General features: G+C 38.2%; 1 protein-coding gene across 1 annotated transcript in view; it reads right to left on the bottom strand.

The window, feature by feature from the left end:
* LOC140167784 (uncharacterized) overlaps window positions 1-21613 on the bottom strand; it is a 36915-nt gene extending 15302 nt beyond the window's left edge. Inside the window, exons 1-9 of the mRNA XM_072191077.1 lie at window positions 21597-21613; window positions 20651-20706; window positions 19078-19153; window positions 17336-17475; window positions 15714-15805; window positions 4998-5057; window positions 2892-2958; window positions 1805-1880; window positions 51-190 (exon numbers count right to left, since the gene is read on the bottom strand). Of these exons, the coding sequence (XP_072047178.1) occupies window positions 51-190; window positions 1805-1880; window positions 2892-2958; window positions 4998-5057; window positions 15714-15805; window positions 17336-17475; window positions 19078-19153; window positions 20651-20706; window positions 21597-21613 (724 nt within the window). The remainder of the gene's footprint in view (window positions 1-50; window positions 191-1804; window positions 1881-2891; window positions 2959-4997; window positions 5058-15713; window positions 15806-17335; window positions 17476-19077; window positions 19154-20650; window positions 20707-21596) is intronic.
* Window positions 21614-21852: the final 239 nt, after the last annotated feature.

Genomic DNA, 21852 nt, shown 5'->3' with positions numbered 1-21852 from the left:
TCCTTTGTCTTAAATCCACCTCTGAAAGGAATTTTAACAGTAAGACGTACGTGTTTCTAGACCGGCGGTGATATCTTGGAAATCGATGGAAATCTGGTCCATCTCTGCCTGCAGCTTCCTACGCCATACTCTGCCTGCAGCACTCTCCATCTCATCTGTGATCTCCGTATCTGACTCTTCACATGATGACCTGAAAGCAAAATCATTGCATTTCATTATATTTATGATTCATCAATTAATTAACAATCAGTATTACAACCAACAGCCATTTCCATTCAATTCAATGCAACATTTTAAAAGCTTATATCATTCAAATGACTTACAAGGGATAAACAGTCATTTTGGCAGCACAATGGACTTTTTAAAGGGTGCTCTTTTAATAACTTAAAAATGTAATGTAGAAAATGGTTTTGAGTCACATTCAGCAGCAGGATCAAGATTTTTTAACATCAAAATATTGGTAAGTCGGTCTTACATTTTGGACTCAGTTTTGGGTGTCAAAATTAAATGGGCTTTGTGAGATTTCATGAAACTTAATACTACCTTAATTTTGGTCAAAGTCCAGTTTTTAACATGTTCCCGGGTTTGTGCATATAACTAAACTGTTATAGTCAAGTGTCGTAGTCCCCCCCATCGATCTGAAATTTTAAAAAATTCCATAGGAAAATGGCCGAAAAACGGCTTGTGCCCCCCCATCAGACCCGGTGCCCCCCCAATCATGATCAGTGCTCCCCCAATATGTGGCTACACCACTGATGAGTGTGCATATGTGTATCTGAATATTGAAGTTTTTACACAAACGAAAAATCTTCAAAAATTTTTATTTGCTGAGAAAAACATAGAACAGTAACGGTATATTCACACATAAATTGTGGTTACCCAGTGTATATGTGTTTTTTTTTTATTTAGGGTCAAAGGTCATTAAGGGGCCACTTCCGGTATAAAACGAAATACCTTTAAAATGCTTCATCTCCCACAAATTACGTAGGACAGTGACACCACTTGCACACATGCATTGCAGTGGCGTACCGTGGCCGCCCCAACCCCGGGGGGCTGAAGAAAATTCAATTTTGCCGCCCCTTCCTCAAAAGCCCGAAAAGGTTGACCCAATTTTTTTTTCGGTCGTTTGAAAAAGTGAAGAGCAAAAAATTAAAAAACGGTTTCAGGCGCTAGCGCCCTAAAAGCAGCACATTTTCATGTATAGTACCATTTTTCAAAAATTTTATGCTTTATCAAATGTTGCCGCCCTTTTTTTTATTTACTAATTCTTTTTGCCGCCCTTCGTTTTTGTCGCCCCTGTTTTTGCCGCCCCTTCTTCTTCCGCCGCCCCTTCTTTTTGGCCGCCCCCTGCTTTTACCCCGGGGGCTCGCGCCCCCAAAAAAATACGCGCATGCATTGTTATTACCCAGTGTCTATGAGGTCCTCACAGATTTGGGGTCAAATGTCATTAAGGGGTCACTTCCGGTATAAAAGGAAAAACCTTCAAATTTTTTTATTTGCTAAGAAAAACATAGGACAGTAATGGTATGTTCACACATGAATTGTGGTTACTCAATTCATATGTGGTATTTTTTATTTGGGGTCAAATGTCATTAAGGGGTCACTTCCGGTCTGAGACGAAAAACCTTCCAAATGCCCCTTCTGCCACAAGTAACATATAGCAAAGTGGTGCCACGTACGTGCACCCATGCATTGACATTAACCAATGTCTATGGGCGTTTTCATATATTTTGGGGCCAAAGGTCATTAGGGGTCACAACACGGCTGTGTTCGTGGGTTAGATCATAGCTAAGTCTAGTTATACCTTTCTTCGGTTGGTAAGAATGGCATGTCAAACTCCACTTCAACAACTGGTGGTAATTCTTCATATCTGGTATCACCTGTAGAAGGAATTTATAATCAAATTAATATCAATAAACAGCAAAATTAAAAACAAGCAAAATGTCAACATTTTGGACAATAATTGTCCAATTTTAAAGATTTTTTAGTTTTGCATATTTAATCGTTTCAGAACTGTTTAGTTTAGCCTTTTCAGACATTTAATTTAGCAGGTGCCCCATGGATGTGTGCCAAAAATTGGAGCGATTGCTGAATAGGGTGCAACTCTACTAGTCTTATTACAAGACTGCCCTACCCCAACCCTAAACTTTGTAAACGAGGACTGGACTCAAGTCTAGCAAGTTGCACCCTATTCGGTAATCATACCCAAAAATTGCCACCCCCCTCAGCTTGCCAAAAAAAAAAATCTTCATAACCCCATTGTGGTCACCCCACACGCTTTGACATAGGTCAATCTTGTGTCATATGCATATTCCCCAAGTTATTCTAATACACAGTGCTTGATTTATTTATATACAATAATGTGTCAACAGGCCAGCGCAATGCTAACTTCCAAATGGAATTTCCCCTGGTACTAAAAATACATCACTCATTATATGTGACATGATCAAGTGGAATGAGTCACATGTCTGCAAATTATTTCAATTAGAAGTTTTTTACATTATTTTCTGGCAGTTTACGAATGCTACATTATGATGCAAACCCCATCAAAATTGGACACCTGGTTACCGAGTTATGAGCAATTTATCAATGGCTAAAAATAATATAACACAAAAGAATTTGATGCAAGTTTTTACCAGTATCTCAAAAGCAATATAAGCAACATCCGACTCATTTCCCTTGATCATGTCACATATCTATACACGTAGTCCAAAGACCCAAGGTAAAAAATGTGGGAACATAACAGTTACACTGAACCAGAAACTATGCCAAAATAATTGAAAACACAAAACCTGCAATAATGGTGCAACTACAGCAAAGCTACTTTTAGACTAGTGAACATTCAGACTGGTGGTCCTTTGGACAAGTGGGTGCCCAAGTATGATACTTACCAAGAGTGACTCCCACAATTATTAAAACTATTACCAGACACACACAGTATAGGAAGAACTTCCATATCTGGAAAATGAGAAGTAAAATGAGAATAACAATTTCTCCCTTTTAAACGGCCATTAATTTAAAATCAAAGTAGCTGGTCAGTTTGTGGCTAAAATTTCTCGTTCAGCTTGTGCTGTTTCAAAATTAATTCTCGCTTCACTTGAAATGGAGTCTAAACTGCGTGAATGATTCAGTTTTCAGACACTGTTCTTCCCTATGATCTCCACAGCAGGAGTGGACAACCGACTTTCTTTTATTCAGATGGGCATGAGAGTGCTGACACCCCACCCCATGGCTATAATGGATCATAGTATGGTTTTGGACAGGTTATACACACAGCAAACACAGTTATAGTCGGGCTCTCATTCACGCGCGGATGGGAAATAGTGTTCACTTTATGTTTGATACGGTTTCTAGACTGAAATTTTGCGTAGAAGACGCTCCCGTAGTCCACTTTAATTAAAAATGTGCCCAAAGTGCTTTTTCCGGGGGGTGCCCCTACAATGGGGGTCAAAATTACTAAAAATGTATTCTAAGGCCAATGGTGGTAATTTTGGTGTCTAAATATATGTTAATGGACATGAGAAAGTCATTTAGACAGTTTACGAAATCCAAAATGGCTTCCTTATGTTCCAAAATTCAAAATGGCGGCCAAAATGGTGAATTTTAGCCAAACTTATTTGAACGGCTTTTTTAGGCCGATGGTGGTGATTTGAGTGTCTATGAATATGTCTGTGGACATGAAAATGTTATTTACATAGTTTATCAAAATCCAAAATGGCTGCCTTATACAAAAAAATTCAAAATGGCCGCCAAAATGCCGAAAATTATTCTAACTTATTTGAACGGCACTCTCGGGCCGATGGTCGTGATTTGGGTGTAGGTATATGTTTGAGAACATAAAACATTCCTTTATATTGTTTATAAAAATCCAAAATGGCTGCCCTATGCCAAAAAATTCAAAATGGCGGTCAAAATGTCGAATATTAGTCTATATCATTTGAACGGCATTCTCAGGCCGATGGTGGCGATTTTGGTGTCCAGTTATATGTTTGGGGACATGACAAAGTCATTCAGCTAGTTTACAAAATAAGAAAAAATTGCCCTATGGTCCAAAATTCAAAATGGGGGCTAAAATAGTGAATTTTAGTAAAAATTACTTGAAAGATATTCTTAGGCTAATGGTAGCGATATTGGTGTCTAGATCCCTATAGTGTACATGACCAAGTCATTTAGATAGTTGATGAAATCTAGAATAGCTGTCCTATGCTAAAAAAATCAAGTGGTGGCCAAAATTGCAAATTTTATATTGATTTTATCTAATTATCATATAGACACCCCAGCTCTTGTTTGTTTTAAATCTTAAGTCGCCGTGTCACAATATAATCACTTTTAAATGGAACATTTATCACACTAACATTTATCATAACTAACACTATCACATTTGATGTCCATTGATCTATTATGATTTAAAAAGGTAGTCCAAAGACGATTTGAAGTTACTGAGTTCGAATTTTGAATTTGGCTGGCAATAAGGAATCAGTATCGGTTGACCTATCTGTGATGCACCATTTTTGAGTTAGAAGTAAAAATGTAAAAATTATATTTTTGGTGACTCCAACTAATTTTGTGATGGTACCTATGTAACGAGATATCCTATGTGGCATAAGCTATTCTTTATGTAAATTGTTTTTGCAACAGGAACAATTTCAGACAATTTTAAAACAAATAGGATAATTTAAAAAATGTTGATCCCTATAGCGCCAAAAACATGACATTTGACCTTTTCGCTTTTTAGTTAACGAGTGGTTTTCAACAGGATTTGAGCAATTCTGAAATTTCACCTGTACCCTGTATCACTTTCTCCTAAATTAAAAATGTTACATGCAGTTTCATGGATTTGAACTCAGCACCACGTCAAACACCTCCCATATCTTTTAGTGTAATAGTATCTTGTGTATGGTTGAACCGTTTCTGTAGCCCATTTGGCTTGGTATCCCCAAGAAAAGAGTGACATTAAAGTATAGCAACGCCCTCCATACTAACTCGTGTATATATACCTGGTTTGGGTGCTTCAACTTCCCTATTTTCGTCATCTTTCTTGTCAGTTTCAGCAGGTCCTGTTTCAAAAGAAAAACAAATAGGACTATGGTTATTATCATTTTACAATTAAACATGTATTCAACCATTTAAACTTCTAAATTAAATTCTCATATTGGACTACTCAAGCAGTCATATAGTTTTTTACTGAAAGACCGGGAAAAAATGCTGTTATGAGCGCGAGATTCAATGTTAACCAACCAACCAACCGTCACACACGCGAGATTTACCAAAGGCAAAATTGTGCGGTGGTAAAGGTTCAAAAAAGAAATATAGAGGTATTGGACAGGGGTGCCGTTAACCGTTTATATTCAATGCATCTGTATGGGGAGCCTCGACTAATCGTGGCTCCCCATGGCGGAATTAATATTAATGTTCATCCCCTAATAGTGTATGTTCCGTGTTTTGTTTGTGCATGTCCTTCTTTGTCTTGTGCATACTATTTACAACTCATACCATGAAGTCTCACATAGGCCTACCTATTGGCTGCACGTAATCTGAATTGTTATCATAATTAGTCGGGCTCTCATTCACGCGCGGATGGGAAATAGTGTTCACTTTATGTTTGATACGGTTTCTAGACTGAAATTTTGCGTAGAAGACGCTCCCGTAGTCCACTTTAATTAAAAATGTGCCCAAAGTGCTTTTTCCGGGGGTGCCCTACAATGGGGGTCAAAATTACTAAAAATGTATTCTAAGGCCAATGGTGGTAATTTTGGTGTCTAAATATATGTTAATGGACATGAGAAAGTCATTTAGACAGTTTACGAAATCCAAAATGGCTTCCTTATGTTCCAAAATTCAAAATGGCGGCCAAAATGGTGAATTTTAGCCAAACTTATTTGAACGGCTTTTTAGTCCGATGGTGGTGATTTGAGTGTCTATGAATATGTCTGTGGACATGAAAATGTTATTTACATAGTTTATCAAAATCCAAAATGGCTGCCTTATACGAAAAAATTCAAAATGGCCGCCAAAATGCCGAAAATTATTCTAACTTATTTGAACGGCACTCTCGGGCCGATGGTCGTGATTTGGGTGTAGGTATATGTTTGAGAACATAAAACATTCCTTTATATTGTTTATAAAAATCCAAAATGGCTGCCCTATGCCAAAAAATTCAAAATGGCGGTCAAAATGTCGAATATTAGTCTATATCATTTGAACGGCATTCTCAGGCCGATGGTGGCGATTTTGGTGTCCAGTTATATGTTTGGGGACATGACAAAGTCATTCAGCTAGTTTACAAAATAAGAAAAAATTGCCCTATGGTCCAAAATTCAAAATGGGGGCTAAAATAGTGAATTTTAGTAAAAATTACTTGAAAGATATTCTTAGGCTAATGGTAGCGATATTGGTGTCTAGATCCCTATAGTGTACATGACCAAGTCATTTAGATAGTTGATGAAATCTAGAATAGCTGTCCTATGCTAAAAAAATCAAGTGGTGGCCAAAATTGCAAATTTTATATTGATTTTATCTAATTATCATATAGACACCCCAGCTCTTGTTTGTTTTAAATCTTAAGTCGCCGTGTCACAATATAATCACTTTTAAATGGAACATTTATCACACTAACATTTATCATAACTAACACTATCACATTTGATGTCCATTGATCTATTATGATTTAAAAAGGTAGTCCAAAGACGATTGAAAATGGTGTATATCCCGTAAAATGTAAACTAGTTCTATCTCTAAACCTGGGCACTTGAAGACCTTGTCGGCCATAATATGAAACATCATGATCATTATAACGCAATAAGTAAAGTGATGAACATTAGAACTAAAGGGGTTGCACCACCCCAAAGGTTTTTCATCCGCCATAAAAAAAAATACGCGTATTTACGTCCAAACGACTTAAGCTAATCGTAGATCCATCCATTGCGCTCATTTTAGTGATAAAATGTTTGCCCAAGCACCTCACCCGGGGGTAGGACCGACCATCAAAGATGGCCATGGGGTGGGGGAGGTGAGGCCCATCATGAATTTCATTTCACTCTTGTAAAATTATTCCAAGATATATTGACTTTTTACTTGTTAGGTTGAAATAGTTGCAACACCCCACCCCTTCGTAGTCCGTGTTACAAAATATGGCTCAGTAGTTATAGGGTTAAACTTACACACGTTTCCACTTTTGATCTGTTATGAGTGAAATTAATTTGCTAAAAGTGTAAATTATTGTTTATCATCTATCCTTGCTCAATGGACACTCGCCTTTATCAGAAGGATATCAGGGCTTGGTCAATATTATTACCAAACAAGCGAATGTGATGGCTTTCTAACAAGTTACCTACTGACTCCAAGGAACAGTCGCTATATACCATCATGGTGATAAGAGGCATGAGGAAGAAACGCCTAAAAGTTCACTCCCTCGCAAAGGCTCCTTGACCATGCAGAAAATCGTCGCAAATGGCATGGTTAACTGCTTTTATGGTTTGTATAAACAGACATATCCTCTCAACTACAGCTGGTTGCTTGAAAACGGCATCCCTGGACGAAGGCTCAGCACCCCTTTAACAATTGTTCTACGATTAGCCCAGTTTACCTTGGACATGTGCTGAGCTACACCAGTTAAAAATGGTGAGCAAGATCAATCTGTGATTGTTGGATCACAGCCTCAACCAACCATCGGAAGAGGAAGTAACATATTGAGAGTTGCATTTACACTCAATTTTTTGGCTGATGAAGGCGAGTGTCCATTGGGAGAGGAGAGTACAGATATGATGAACAATAATTTTCACTTTTAGTAGATTGGACATTATATTAATTTAATTCATAACAAATCAAAAGTGGAAACATGTGTACGTTTAACCCTAGAACTACTGAGCCATATTTTGTACCACGGACTACGAAGGGGGGGGGAGGTGGGGGTTATGACCCTAATTGATTAGGTACCAATGTATAACTATGGGTCTCGTCTATCCAGTGATACCTAAAGAAGTACAAACATTCCCCTCATAATATCGCTATGACGTCATAATGTGAGCACACGCTTGCTAAATTCAATATATAATGAATGCACAACCCACCCAAGTCCATACCATGGCCAAATTGAGTTAAGCATGGGAAATTGTTGTTTATACATAGGTCTATCATATGTATAAAAGTTTAACCCAAATCAACCCTCTACGTACGTGGGTCTATTAGCATGTGAAATCCAAAATGGCCTATACACGGCATGTATGATACACATTTGTTTTTTAGTTTTCTCAAAATCACTTTCGATGGACTTGGGTGGGTTTTGTATTCAATTCAGGTTATTTTGATCTTCTTCCAAAAATTCTACGAAAATGCGATTTTCACCGAATTTTCTCCTAAATATAAAGGAAAATGACTATTTCAACCTAACTAACAAGTAAAAAGTCAATATATCTTGGAATAATTTTAAAAGAGTGAAATGAAACTGTATTTACTGTAGAAACCTATGGTGTGCCTCACCCACCCCCCTCTATGGTCAATCATCTTTGATGGTCGGTCATACCCCGGGTAAGGTGCTGGGGTAAAAATTGTATCACTTAAAAGAGCGTACAGGATGGATCTACGATTAGTTTTAGTCGTTTGGGCGTAAAGACGCGTGTTTTTTTATGGCGGATGAAAAGCCTTAGGGGTGGTACAACCCCTTACGTAATTCTAGGGTTAATCACTTGCCTTAATTGTGTTATATTAATGATTATTATGTTTCATATTATGGCCGATCTTCAAATACCCCGGTTTAAAGATAGAAATCGTTTACCTTTTACGGGATATACAACAGTTGGTCACCTTTTAAAATCATAACAGATCAATGGACATCAAATGTGATTATTTGGTTAATGGCGCCATTTTGAATAATTTGGGCATCTGTGTACAAATTACTAGTGATTATATTGTGACACGGCGACAAAAATTAAGTCCCAAGAGTGTCTATGATAATTATGTGAAATCAATATAAAATTTGCAATTTTGACCACCACTTGAATTTTTTAGCATAAGGCAGCCATTTGAGATTTCATCATCTAAATGACTTGGTCATGTACACTATAGGGGGCTATATGTCACAAACATATACCTAGACACCAATATCGATACCATCGGCCTAAGAATATCTTTCAAGTAATTTTTACTAAAATTCACTATTTTAGCCTCCATTTTGAATTTTGGACCATAGGGCAACTTGTTTGGATTTTGTAAACTAGTTGAATGTGTTTGTCATGTCCCCAAACATATAACTGGACACCAAAATCACCACCATCGGCCTGAGAATGCCGGTCAAATGATATAGACTAATATTCGACATTTTGACCGCCATTTTGAATTTTTGGGCATAGGGCAGCCATTTTGGATTTTTATAAGCAATATAAATGACTGTTTCATGTCCGCAAACATATACCTCCACCCAAATAACGACCATAGGGCCAAGAGCGCCGTTCAAATAAGTTAGAATAATGTTCGGCATTTTGGCGGCCATTTTGAATTTTTTTTTGTATATGGCAGCCATTTTGGATTTTGATAAACTATGTAAATAACTTTTTCATGTCCACAGACATATTCATAGACACTCAAATCACCACCATTGGCCTGAAAAAGCCATTCAAATAAGTTTGGCTAAAATTCACCATTTTGGCCGCCATTTTGAATTTTGGAACATAAGGAAGCCATTTTGGATTTCGTAAACTGTCTAAATGACTTTCTCATGTCCATAAACATATATTTAGACACTAAAATCACCACCATGGGCCTTAGAATACATTTTTAGTAATTTTGACCCCCATTGTATGGGCACCCCCGGAAAAAGCACTTTGGGCACATTTTTAATTAAAGTGGACTACGGGAGCGTGTTCTACGCAAAATTTCAGTCTAGAAACCGTATCAAACATAAAGTGAACACTATTTCCCATCCGCGCGTGAATGAGAGCCCGACTATTACCCTTATTGGCACCAGTTTTTGCCTACACTGGGATGGAACCCAGGACTTCTGGTACCAGACAGTCACAAACATCAACCACTGTGCCACACTTGATGAAAGGATGCAACTTTTCTATCCTATACATCTGTTTAAGTCCTCCTTTTCAGTCTACTTGTTTAGATGAAATTGGATAATTCTAATTAATGTTGGACTTTTCCAAAAAGCGCAGCCTATAATATAAATCTATCTGAAGCTGTCCAGCATGATAATTAAGTTGTACACCTGTGATTATAAATCAATAATAAATTTATCCTGATATATATTTCTTATTATACCATATACTCACCAAAGTCCAGGGCCGTTCCTAGGGATTTTGCCGCCCTAGGCAAAGCCTCTCCCTGCCGCCCCACCGAAGCATACCAAACAAGAAATGTCTTTAAAAAAAGACAATGCCTCCAAGATACCAGTGGGCAGCTTTTGTTATTAGTTAAGGAGACACTTATAATGCTAGCTTTAAGGGATGGGTTTATATGTGTGTAAATGGAGGAGAAATGGGAGGATTTTGGCATGTTTGCTGTGATTGTTTGCCTAGCAATATTGATCACAAGTACACAATTGATGGTGCATATCAAGGACCAAACTCTATAGTTTTATATTTGAGCACGATCACTTCTGTAAGGTCATGGGAAATTATGTAAATCGGCTTTTATATTTGATGTTGCATATCGGCTCACACACTTTTTTTTTGTACCCAGTATTTCACAAAGTCCCTGTACTCTGATGACCCTATGACCTTTTGCTGGTATGTTGAGCCCTTTAAACAATTAATTATAGTACTTACCTCCTACTTTAGGAACATGCATATGCCTTAATGTATGTCGACCATGTCAACAACCCAGTGTAGTTTTACATGGTTGGAAAAGTCTATTTCCTTTCGCTATTTTGCCAATCATAATTCATAAATTGTCCAACTTTTTTGACAAAAAAGAGTTTTGCAACTATTCCGCCAGCAAGGAAACACAAATTTATGTGTATCCAATGCGTCCTTTACGTTTAAATAGTTCAGTTTATTGTCAAGTTGTGCCTCTATACGCCATATTTACGGAATTGATGATACGAGCTGATACGGAATTTTTGAACCCAAATTTCTTGAAATATACATTACCTTTTTAACTTCTCGTCACGAAATTGGATTCATAAGAAGGTCAAATACAAGCCTTCCATTATGGCTGGTATCATCATCTCGATTGGTGTCTTGTGTTAGTATTATTCCATATTTTGCTGGTAGAAGTTCAATGAAACCCTCCATAATTCACGACTTCTGTCACTTGTGTTATAAACTCGATGTGTTTACTATATTGTCGCTCGGGTCCGCGACTAATCGCAGGGACCGGTCTATCATTAGCTATTCTATACACTTTTCAATAGCCTTATTGTGACGTGTGGGAGTTTTAAAAGCCGAGCCATGAACAAAATATAATGCGAGCACCCGGGGGGCATCAACTTTAGAGGTGACGGTATGTGCCTGTCAATATATGCCCCTCTTTTGAAGCCGACTATACCCGATGACCAGGCACCTTCAGTTTTCAAAATATTATACCCAATGAATGACCCCTTTTTCATTTTGATTGTACATAATGACCCTTTTTTTTTATAAAAAAAACCCAACGTTTTGTACTGATATGCGCCTACTTCGCGACGCTTGTAGGCACATATACCCATCAATTCTAAAGTTGAGTGCCCGGGGCGAGCGCATACTGCGGGCCAATGAACAATGAGATAGTGGCTTTTCTGATATAGCTTTGAGGAACTGTTGAAGTATAAATCAGCCAACGAGTAGGTGTGTCCAAATTGCACATCTTGAATTGAGACCAAGACATGCTGTTATTTCAATTGTTATACCGTTCCGGTTGGTTTATTACCTACCATTGCCTACGAGATGCAGTTCTAAGGTGACAGAGGGACAGGTCTGCAATTCGATTCCACAACCATTCATACCTTTCATCTGTTTTATTGTATTATCGTGCGAATTGCTCCGTGGTACCTTACGGGTACCTGAATTTTATTTGAATGAAGATGACTCTGTCATGCTCGACGTCATATTGCATAATTTCTATACAGTATATGCAATAAACCAACCAGAACAGTATAACAATTGAAATAATAGGCAGTTCTAAGATAGGTTAAGAAGAATATAACGTCACAATTCTGTATTATTCTTCAAGGTTGTAACGTGTGTCTATGCTGTCATGTAGGCCTACCTGGCAACAGACACGCCCCCGGTACAAACAGATGAAATTTGTAGAATAGTGTGATTATGACAAAAACATTAAAAATGATACTTTGAGGTATTGTTTTTTAATTTTTGTATGGCAGATCATACATACACATGTGCCTATTTCAAAATGGTAAAAATTTTGTTTTTGACCCCTGACTCACCTGTCATTCCAAACAACCCCTTAAGGTAACGCTATTGGATATAGATTTTTGTCTGATTGAAATATGTGAGCCCGTTCTCTCCTGATTACAAAACTGAAAATTTTATTTTAATCGGATATTCGGTTACCAAAATATGGCCTGTCAAAATGGCACGTAACCAAGAAGTTGGCAACAACTTTCATTTATTTTTGTTATGCAATGTTGTCAGGTAGGCCTTATTTTCTAATTATATATGCAAGAATTATACAAAGTAAAATGTTCAGATCGGCTACAAAATAAAATGGATGCCTTTGGCAAATTTCCATTTGCATAATTAATTAGGGCCCTAATCAACTTTTCTAATAAGTGGCCCTAATTAATTATGCAAATTGAAATTTGCCAAAACGCAACCGTAATTTTGTAGTATAGTGTGTGTTCTACCCATGTACCATGCCTCAGTACCATAGCTCTTTTAATTGTATCTGATTATCTGAAATCTTTACTTTGCATAATTCATGCATGAATTAGAAAATCATCTGGCAACTGGACTTGTCAAAAATATAGAAAATAAAAAGAAAGTTGTTGCCAATTTTTTGTTTTGGTTTCGCGCCATTTTGACAGGCCATATCTCAAGAACCGAATGTAATCTACAGGGCATAAGTTTTAACATACTATAGTATTATTTAAATAGAAAGAAAATCTAAATTTGTGCATTAGCCAATAGGGCCATGGTCACCTAAAGCCATCTTGCAATCTTGCAAATAATTCTGATGTATGAAATAAGACCTTCAAACTCTCAGATATGAAGAGTTCCAGATGCAGGCAGCCGTTTCTGTTTTTTAAATATAGGCCTAAGTTGTATCAAGAGTCATTTCTTGTGGAATTTTGTGACTGAAAATTACGATTGTAACGTTTCAGAGTAACACATTTTTGTATCAGATTCTTTTATGCTTGTTTATTATATTTTGTATTCAGGACTAAAATAATATTAATATTAATATTATATTTAGGGGGAGTCTTTTCATAGGCCATTACTTTTTTTGTATGTGTAATTGAATAAAAAATCAAAAACATTATTGTTTTGTTTTCTTTCCTTCATTTGTGCTTTGTTTTTTTGCATCGAAAGGGCCAATATCAACACCTTGTTTGTAAGAAGTATTGTGTGGGGAAAGATGATTCTTGCATTTTATTTTATAAACAAAAAGCAAATTTCTCAGTCATAGTTTTTCATGCATGCAAAAATATTGCAACAGTACTCAGTAGAATGTAAAAAACTGACATAGGCCTACATACCACCAACATGACCAACCACGTATGGGAATTGGGGAAGCAAATACTTTAGAACGAATTATTCCGAATTATATCAACGCAATAAAGTTGCAATACTTTACTACAGCAATGAAGCCGGCCATAGGCGCGGCTAGGCGTATCGTACCATACATTGCAAACATCATCATGATCATGACATGCCGTATGTACGTTGAACACGGCACTACAGCAGCACATACATCTCGTATGCAGAGAAATCAAATAGCTAGCCGGTCTTTTCAATCCCATCATTTCAACTATTATTATGATGTAGACACGCATGCACGATGATTGCGGCCTAGTCGAGCCTAGCATGCATGCCAGTCGGCCTGCTGACTCACCGCGTATTAAATGGCACAAAAATACCTCAATTTTGCACAAAACAATCCATGATGTCAAATTATCACATCCAAAGTGTCGCCATGAACGTCAGCTTCAACTTCTCCAGCCAAAATTTTTCCATTGATAATCAGATTTCATGTAGGCCTAATCATGAAATTAAACCTTGTTTGATGTGTATTCCCATTGTCACAGCATAACTGTTTTCCATCTTGCCTTCAACGATAAAGCTGCTGATGAGCGCTGAGGCTACAACCTATAATTAAAGACCGAATTAAAAAAAGACTAGTTTGCATCTGACGTCATGACAAAGGCGTGCCGTGATTGGTTGCTGGTTGACGGGACGGTATACGCAAGCTAGTCTTTTTAATTCGGTCTTCAATTATACAACATATGAGTTTGAAAAACTTCTAATGCATAATTCATGAACTTGATAGACCCGCACCATTGGCGCCACGTGCTAGGTGTTTCTAGAATCCCTATAGAATAAGATTAATTTTAATGCTAATTTATTGCACATGCTGAGGAAGCGTGATTATCTTTTTGAACATTCGGAAATGGCGATAGGCGAATTTATGTATGGCGCAGAGAGGTGGGGGATATATATTGGGCTCTCGATATTGGGCGGAAATTAGAGTACTTGTCAGAATATAAATTTGTACAATCGGCCTACATGCCGCGCAATGTGCGGCATTTTAGGTGTCAATTTCAAATCAAACTACCTCCTGGCGGAGGCAGAAAAAGTGTTAAAGGTGGTTACCCCCTTGAAAACTGGTCAATTTTGACCTATTTGTATACTGCCCACCAGTGGCGCAGTTAGGGCTTGTGACGCCCCCTAACCCCGATTCTTGAAACTATTGTGAAAATTTCCACAAATAGGGCCTACCACTAATAAATTTTGCCTGTAATTAATTATTAATTATCTTTAAAATGATTTTCAAGTGGAATGCGCGAAAATTTTGACTTTCATCGCTTGGAGGGGCGAAGAATCGATGCTGAATTGGTCAATTGATTCATTTTAAATAGGGTCTACCACAAATAAATTTTGGCTGTAATTAATTGTTAATTGATCTTTAAAATGATTTTGTAGTGAAATGCGCGCGAGGCGCGCGAAAATTTTGACTTTCATCGCTTGGAGGGGCGCAGAATCGATACTGAATTGGTCAATTGATTCATTTTAAATAGGGTCTACCACAAATAAATTTTGGCTGTAATTAATTATTGTTAATTGATCTTTAAAATGATTTTGTAGTGAAATGCGTGCGAATCGCGCGAAAATTTTGACTTTCATCGCTTGGAGGGCGCAGAATCGATACTGAATTGGTCAATTGATTCATTTTGAATAGGGTCTACCACAAATAAAGTTTGGCTGTAATTAATTATTGTTAATTGATCTTTAAAATGATTTTGTAGTGAAATGCGCGCGAAGCGTGCGAAAATTTTGACTTTCATCGCTTGGAGGGGTGCAGAATCGATACTGAATTGGTCAATTCGGCGCCCCCTAAGGATGGTGCCCCACCTGCCCCCTCCCCCATCGCTGTATACGTCACTGCTGCCCACGACCGCTTTCCTTCTTTTCTGTATTTTTTATCCCTCCCATTTTTTCTTTTTATCCGCCCTCATTTTTTCTTCCTTTTTCTTTCTCCATTCCCGTTTTTTTCTTCCTTTTTTCGCCCCCTTTTTTGCGCCCCTCTGCGTTCGCCGCCCTAGGCGACCGCCTTACCTGGCCTAATGGTCGGAACGGCCCTGCCAAAGTAGCTGGTAACGGTTCTGTATTACACACGTCTTCTGTAATAACTGAATTACACACGTCTTCTGTAAATAATATTAGAAATAATAGTAATAGTTACCCACAAGGATCGCAAATACTGGATGTGGGCCTCAAGAGACAGAAGCTCAGTGGCATCCCCAATTGGGGATAAGCGGACCAGCTAGGATTTTCTATCCTACATAAATCAACATATCTTTGGATGTATATGCTTAAACAAGATGGGATGAAAACATTCAAGTTGGGTTGGGTAAGCAAAGAGAGCCCTTATATAATATTTTGTCTCTTGATTGTAACATTGTTTGAGATACAACCTGTATTGTAGGCCTATGACAACTGAAATGGAGGAAATGGTCATGAGAAACCGGGATGTCCGCGCATCTTCTAATCGGGATGATCACGCACCTCCTATGTAACTTACATAGAAGGTGACCTGGGTGTTCATGCACCTCCTATGTAGGTTACATAGAAGGTGACCTGGGTGTCCATGCACCTCCTATGTAGGTTACATAGAAGGTGACCTGGGTGTCCACGCACCTCCTATGTAAGTTACATAGGAGGTGACCCAGGTAATCACGCACCTCCTATGTAGGTTACATAGAAGGTGACCTGGGTGTCCATGCACCTCCTATGTAGGTTACATAGAAGGTGACCTGGGTGTCCACGCACCTCCTATGTAGGTTACATAGAAGGTGACCTGGGTGTCCACGCACCTCCTATGTAGGTTACATAGAAGGTGACCTGGGTGTCCACGCACCTCCTATGTAGGTTACATAGAAGGTGACCTGGGTGTCCATGCACCTCCTATGTAGGTTACATAGAAGGTGACCTGCAATCTTGTGCGAAAATCGTTGGGACAGATGATGTTTGAAAGATCAAATTCCTGTGAATTGAACATGACGCTGAAAATACATGATAGGTTTCATAGGTCATGTTATGTATTTGTTTGCTCCTCTCCCCCTCGCCCCCGAAACAATGTTGGAGCACAGATTGACCTCAACCACTTTCCACTATTTTTCACCATTCAACATTGAATAAGGGGAGCGGGGATGCGTGAAATAAACAAACTGTCCTAATATTGATAACGTGAATTTGCATACATCTTTATATTAAAAATAAAAGGATTGACAAGTTTATAAAACCGTGTATATAAAAAGATGGCAAATTTATTAATCTATTCATAGCTGAAAGAATGATCAAAATCGAACAACGCATTTAGGAGATATGGTCATATTTATGATGTTGTACTTCAACATTTAATAAGGGGAGTGGGGATGCGTAAAATCAACAAACTGTCCCAAGCTTTTCGAGCGGGATTGTGGGTGTCCACGCACCTCCTACGTAGGTGCGTTAGAAGGTGACCTGGGTGTCCATGCATCCTATGTAGGTTACATATAGGAGGTGACCTGGATGTCCACGCACACGTAAACTAAATAGGAGGGGCTATGTAGAGAGCTTATCGTCTAGCAGGATATATTACATTAAAAGGAAAGACTGCATTCATGGGGCATTCTTGCTGACTATAGGTCCTTTGTCTTAAATCCACCTCTGAAAGGAATTTTAACAGTAAGACGTACGTGTTTCTAGACCGGCGGTGATATCTTGGAAATCGATGGAAATCTGGTCCATCTCTGCCTGCAGCTTCCTACGCCATACTCTGCCTGCAGCACTCTCCATCTCATCTGTGATCTCCGTATCTGACTCTTCACATGATGACCTGAAAGCAAAATCATTGCATTTCATTATATTTATGATTCATCAATTAATTAACAATCAGTATTACAACCAACAGCCATTTCCATTCAATTCAATGCAACATTTTAAAAGCTTATATCATTCAAATGACTTACAAGGGATAAACAGTCATTTTGGCAGCACAATGGACTTTTTAAAGGGTGCTCTTTTAAAAAAAAAAAATGTAATGTAGAAAATGGTTTTGAGTCACATTCAGCAGCAGGATCAAGATTTTTTAACATCAAAATATTGGTAAGTCGGTCTTACATTTTGGACTCAGTTTTGGGTGTCAAAATTAAATGGGCTTTGTGAGATTTCATGAAACTTAATACTACCTTAATTTTGGTCAAAGTCCAGTTTTTAACATGTTCCCTGGTTTGTGCATATAACTAAACTGTTATAGTCAAGTGTCGTAGTCCCCCCATCGATCTGAAATTTTAAAAATTCCATAGGAAAATGGCCGAAAAACGGCTTGTGCCCCCCCCATCAGACCCGGTGCCCCCCAATCATGATCAGTGCTCCCCAATATGTGGCTACACCACTGATGAGTGTGCATATGTGTATCTGAATATTGAAGTTTTTACACAAACGAAAAATCTTCAAAAATTTTTATTTGCTGAGAAAAACATAGAACAGTAACGGTATATTCACACATAAATTGTGGTTACCCAGTGTATATGTGTTTTTTTTTATTTAGGGTCAAAGGTCATTAAGGGCCACTTCCGGTATAAAACGAAATACCTTTAAAATGCTTCATCTCCCACAAATTACGTAGGACAGTGACACCACTTGCACACATGCATTGCAGTGGCGTACCGTGGCCGCCCCAACCCCGGGGGGCTGAAGAAAATTCAATTTTGCCGCCCCTTCCTCAACAGCCCGAAAAGGTTGACCCAATTTTTTTTCGGTCGTTTGAAAAGTGAAGAGCAAAAAAAAAAAAAAAAACGGTTTCAGGCGCTAGCGCCCTAAAAGCAGCACATTTTCATGTATAGTACCATTTTTTCAAACTTTTTTATGCTTTATCAAATGTTTCCGCCCTTTTTTATTTACTAATTCTTTTTGCCGCCCTTCGTTTTTGTCGCCCCTGTTTTTGCCGCCCTTCTTCTTCCGCCCCTTCTTTTTGGCCGCCCCTGCTTTTACCCGGGGGCTCGCAAAAAAAAAAAATCTGGCGCATGCATTGTTATTACCCAGTGTCTATGAGGTCCTCACAGATTTGGGGTCAAATGTCATTAAGGGGTCACTTCCGGTATAAAACGAAAAACCTTCAAATTTTTTTATTTGCTAAGAAAAACATAGGACAGTAATGGTATGTTCACACATGAATTGTGGTTACTCAATTCATATGTGGTATTTTTATTTGGGGTCAAATGTCATTAAGGGGTCACTTCCGGTCTGAGACGAAAAACCTTCCAAATGCCCCTTCTGCCACAAGTAACATATAGCAAAGTGGTGCCACGTACGTGCACCCATGCATTGACATTAACCAATGTCTATGGGCGTTTTCATATATTTTGGGGCCAAAGGTCATTAGGGGTCACAACACGGCTGTGTTCGTGGGTTAGATCATAGCTAAGTCTAGTTATACCTTTCTTCGGTTGGTAAGAATGGCATGTCAAACTCCACTTCAACAACTGGTGGTAATTCTTCATATCTGGTATCACCTGTAGAAGGAATTTATAATCAAATTAATATCAATAAACAGCAAAATTAAAAACAAGCAAAATGTCAACATTTTGGACAATAATTGTCCAATTTTAAAGATTTTTTTAGTTTTGCATATTTAATCGTTTCAGAACTGTTTAGTTTAGCCTTTTCAGACATTTAATTTAGCAGGTGCCCCATGGATGTGTGCCAAAAATTGGAGCGATTGCTGAATAGGGTGCAACTCTACTAGTCTTATTACAAGACTGCCCTACCCCAACCCTAAACTTTGTAAACGAGGACTGGACTCAAGTCTAGCAAGTTGCACCCTATTCGGTAATCATATCCAAAAATTGCCACCCCCCCTCAGCTTGCCAAAAAAAGCTCTTGGCTGCCCAAAATATTCTTTCCCCCCAAATTTTACCCTCCCCCAGTGCTCATAATTGTTGCACAGCCCCTAATTTTATCCTAGGGAGGGACATGGGGAGGGATAATAATGGACATAAATGTGAGATTGGTGGTTTTCATTTGCCTTTTTTAAATAAAACAATGTGTCCTGTTGTTTTATTTATACTTATACATACGCAATGTTCATAACACTGTACATACATGTAAATGGCGTATGGACATAACACATCATGATCAACGGAGTGACCCCCATTGTTGACATAAGCACTAGCATTATATAGCGATTTGCTTTATTTTGTCTCATTTTTTCAGCTCAAAATAAATAGCGGACATATCCCACAATGAAAACTAATATTTTGTGGAAAAGCTATTTCTTAGGGAAATGTTACAGTTATTCAGGGCTGCCAACTATCATATCATGCATTTGGTCGCTTTCTCACACCAAGGTAGTAAAATCAAACCCCAAGGTAGTAAATCTTACGCCAAGAGTTGCCGAAGTGGTAAAATCTCATGCATTGGCAAAAAATTATATGTGGTGAAAATAACCAATAACTTATTAATAACAGTGTAAATATGGTGCACCAAATTGTTTCATTGGAACTTTCATGTTGGAGAATTTTACATGGTTCAGGGAGACACATCCTCCCTTAAGCATGCCGAGCTCGCACACCGAATACACATTTTTAATTGACAATATCTCACACCAAGCAATTCCAAAAAGTTGGCAGACCAATATTACTGTGATGACAACAAGCCAAGGTTGTGAGTATCCCCATACATATGCATACCCAACAGTGGCATAATTCTCGCTATTCACAATAAGGGCGCTGCCAGCGGTTTGCGATGTAATCGTGACGAATCGATACTCAATAATACTTAATAATGTGATTTGAAATGTGCACAATTAATTTTTTCTCTATCGATTTGCGTGTAATACCGTTATATTGACAAACTAAAAAATATTGTCACGTGTTCCTATGTAATAGCATGGTAATATTCGTATTGCGCGGACTTGGATGTCGACCTTTTCCCATGATACATCACGATTACATCGCAAACCGCTGGCGGCGCCCTTATTGTGAATAGCGAGAATTGCATGTGGTTCTTACCTGGTTTGTGTATTTCTTCATACTGAGTTGTTGGTTCCTCGACAAAAGACTTACACCTACAAAATAACAATTAAACCACCTCTGTAAAATTTAATATAGGCCTACACAATGCATCAAAATATACCAACATCAATTTTCATCCATGGGCCGTAAAATGTTAATGTTACCCTGGTCCACATTTTGTGACACTTTGTAAGACAAGATCAACAATTAGCTAATTGGGGGTTACATGTCTTCCCTTAGAATCTCAAATGCTTCCCTATATAGTTAGGAGTCCAAACTGAAAAGAAAATGGATTTTATATTAAAATACTAGTATGCAAAGCATAAACCAGATCCTTTGATCATATACCTAGATCATAGTATGGCCACTAGTCACTTTTGCCCAGACAGGGACAAATTACTGCTTTCCTGTTTTATGCTACACAGTGGCATAACCAGTGCAAGGGCTTGTGGCCTGTGGGGTTCCAGGGGAAAAGCCCCGGTGGTGTCCAGGAAGCAGAGCCCCCCAGGAGCTCCTGATTTTTGGAATATTAGAAGCTAAAAAATCAGTGTTTATGAGTACAAATTTCAAAATGAAAGTAGTATAGATATTTTCCACTTTTTTCTTCCCTATTTTTCTTCTTTCCCCTTTCTCTTTGTCCCTCTTTTCCTTTCCTTTTCTCTTTATCCTCCCCTTTCCTCTTCTTTCCTTTATCCTTTTTTCTTCTTCCTTCCCCTTTCTCTTCGTCCCTCTTTCTTTCTCTTCTCCCCTACCCTTTTTCTTCCGTCTTTTTCTCTCTTTCCCCTTCCCTATTTTTTGCTCTTCTTCCCATTTTTTTTTTGTGGGGGGCAGCTTGCCCCCGGCCCTCACTGGTTACGCCACTAATGCTAAAGCATTCACTGGTTTCCCTTCAAATTTTTTTGGATGGGGATGGGTTAACTTAAGGGACTGAGTATGTACATACTTATGATATATACCCATTATAATTCTCCCCCAATTAACACTTGAGTGTTCACTAACCCTAAAGCAGTCACTTCCAGCTAATTCAATGACCATTTATTTAATTCCAAAAATAGCCCATCTCCATATTATTTACATAATATTTGCTAGACTTTTCCCCCCTAAATTAGTTTATTTTATTTTAATCTTCTTTGACTCCTGTTGAAACTAGCTCTCTTACTTTTTTCAGAACACAAAATGATTCCCCAAAGGGGTAAGAT

This window comes from Amphiura filiformis, chromosome 13 (assembly GCF_039555335.1).
Source record: "Amphiura filiformis chromosome 13, Afil_fr2py, whole genome shotgun sequence".
Taxonomy (NCBI): Eukaryota; Metazoa; Echinodermata; class Ophiuroidea; order Amphilepidida; family Amphiuridae; genus Amphiura; species Amphiura filiformis.
The sequence above is the reverse complement of the archived record's forward strand: the minus strand, read 5'-3'. Positions and strand labels throughout refer to the sequence as shown.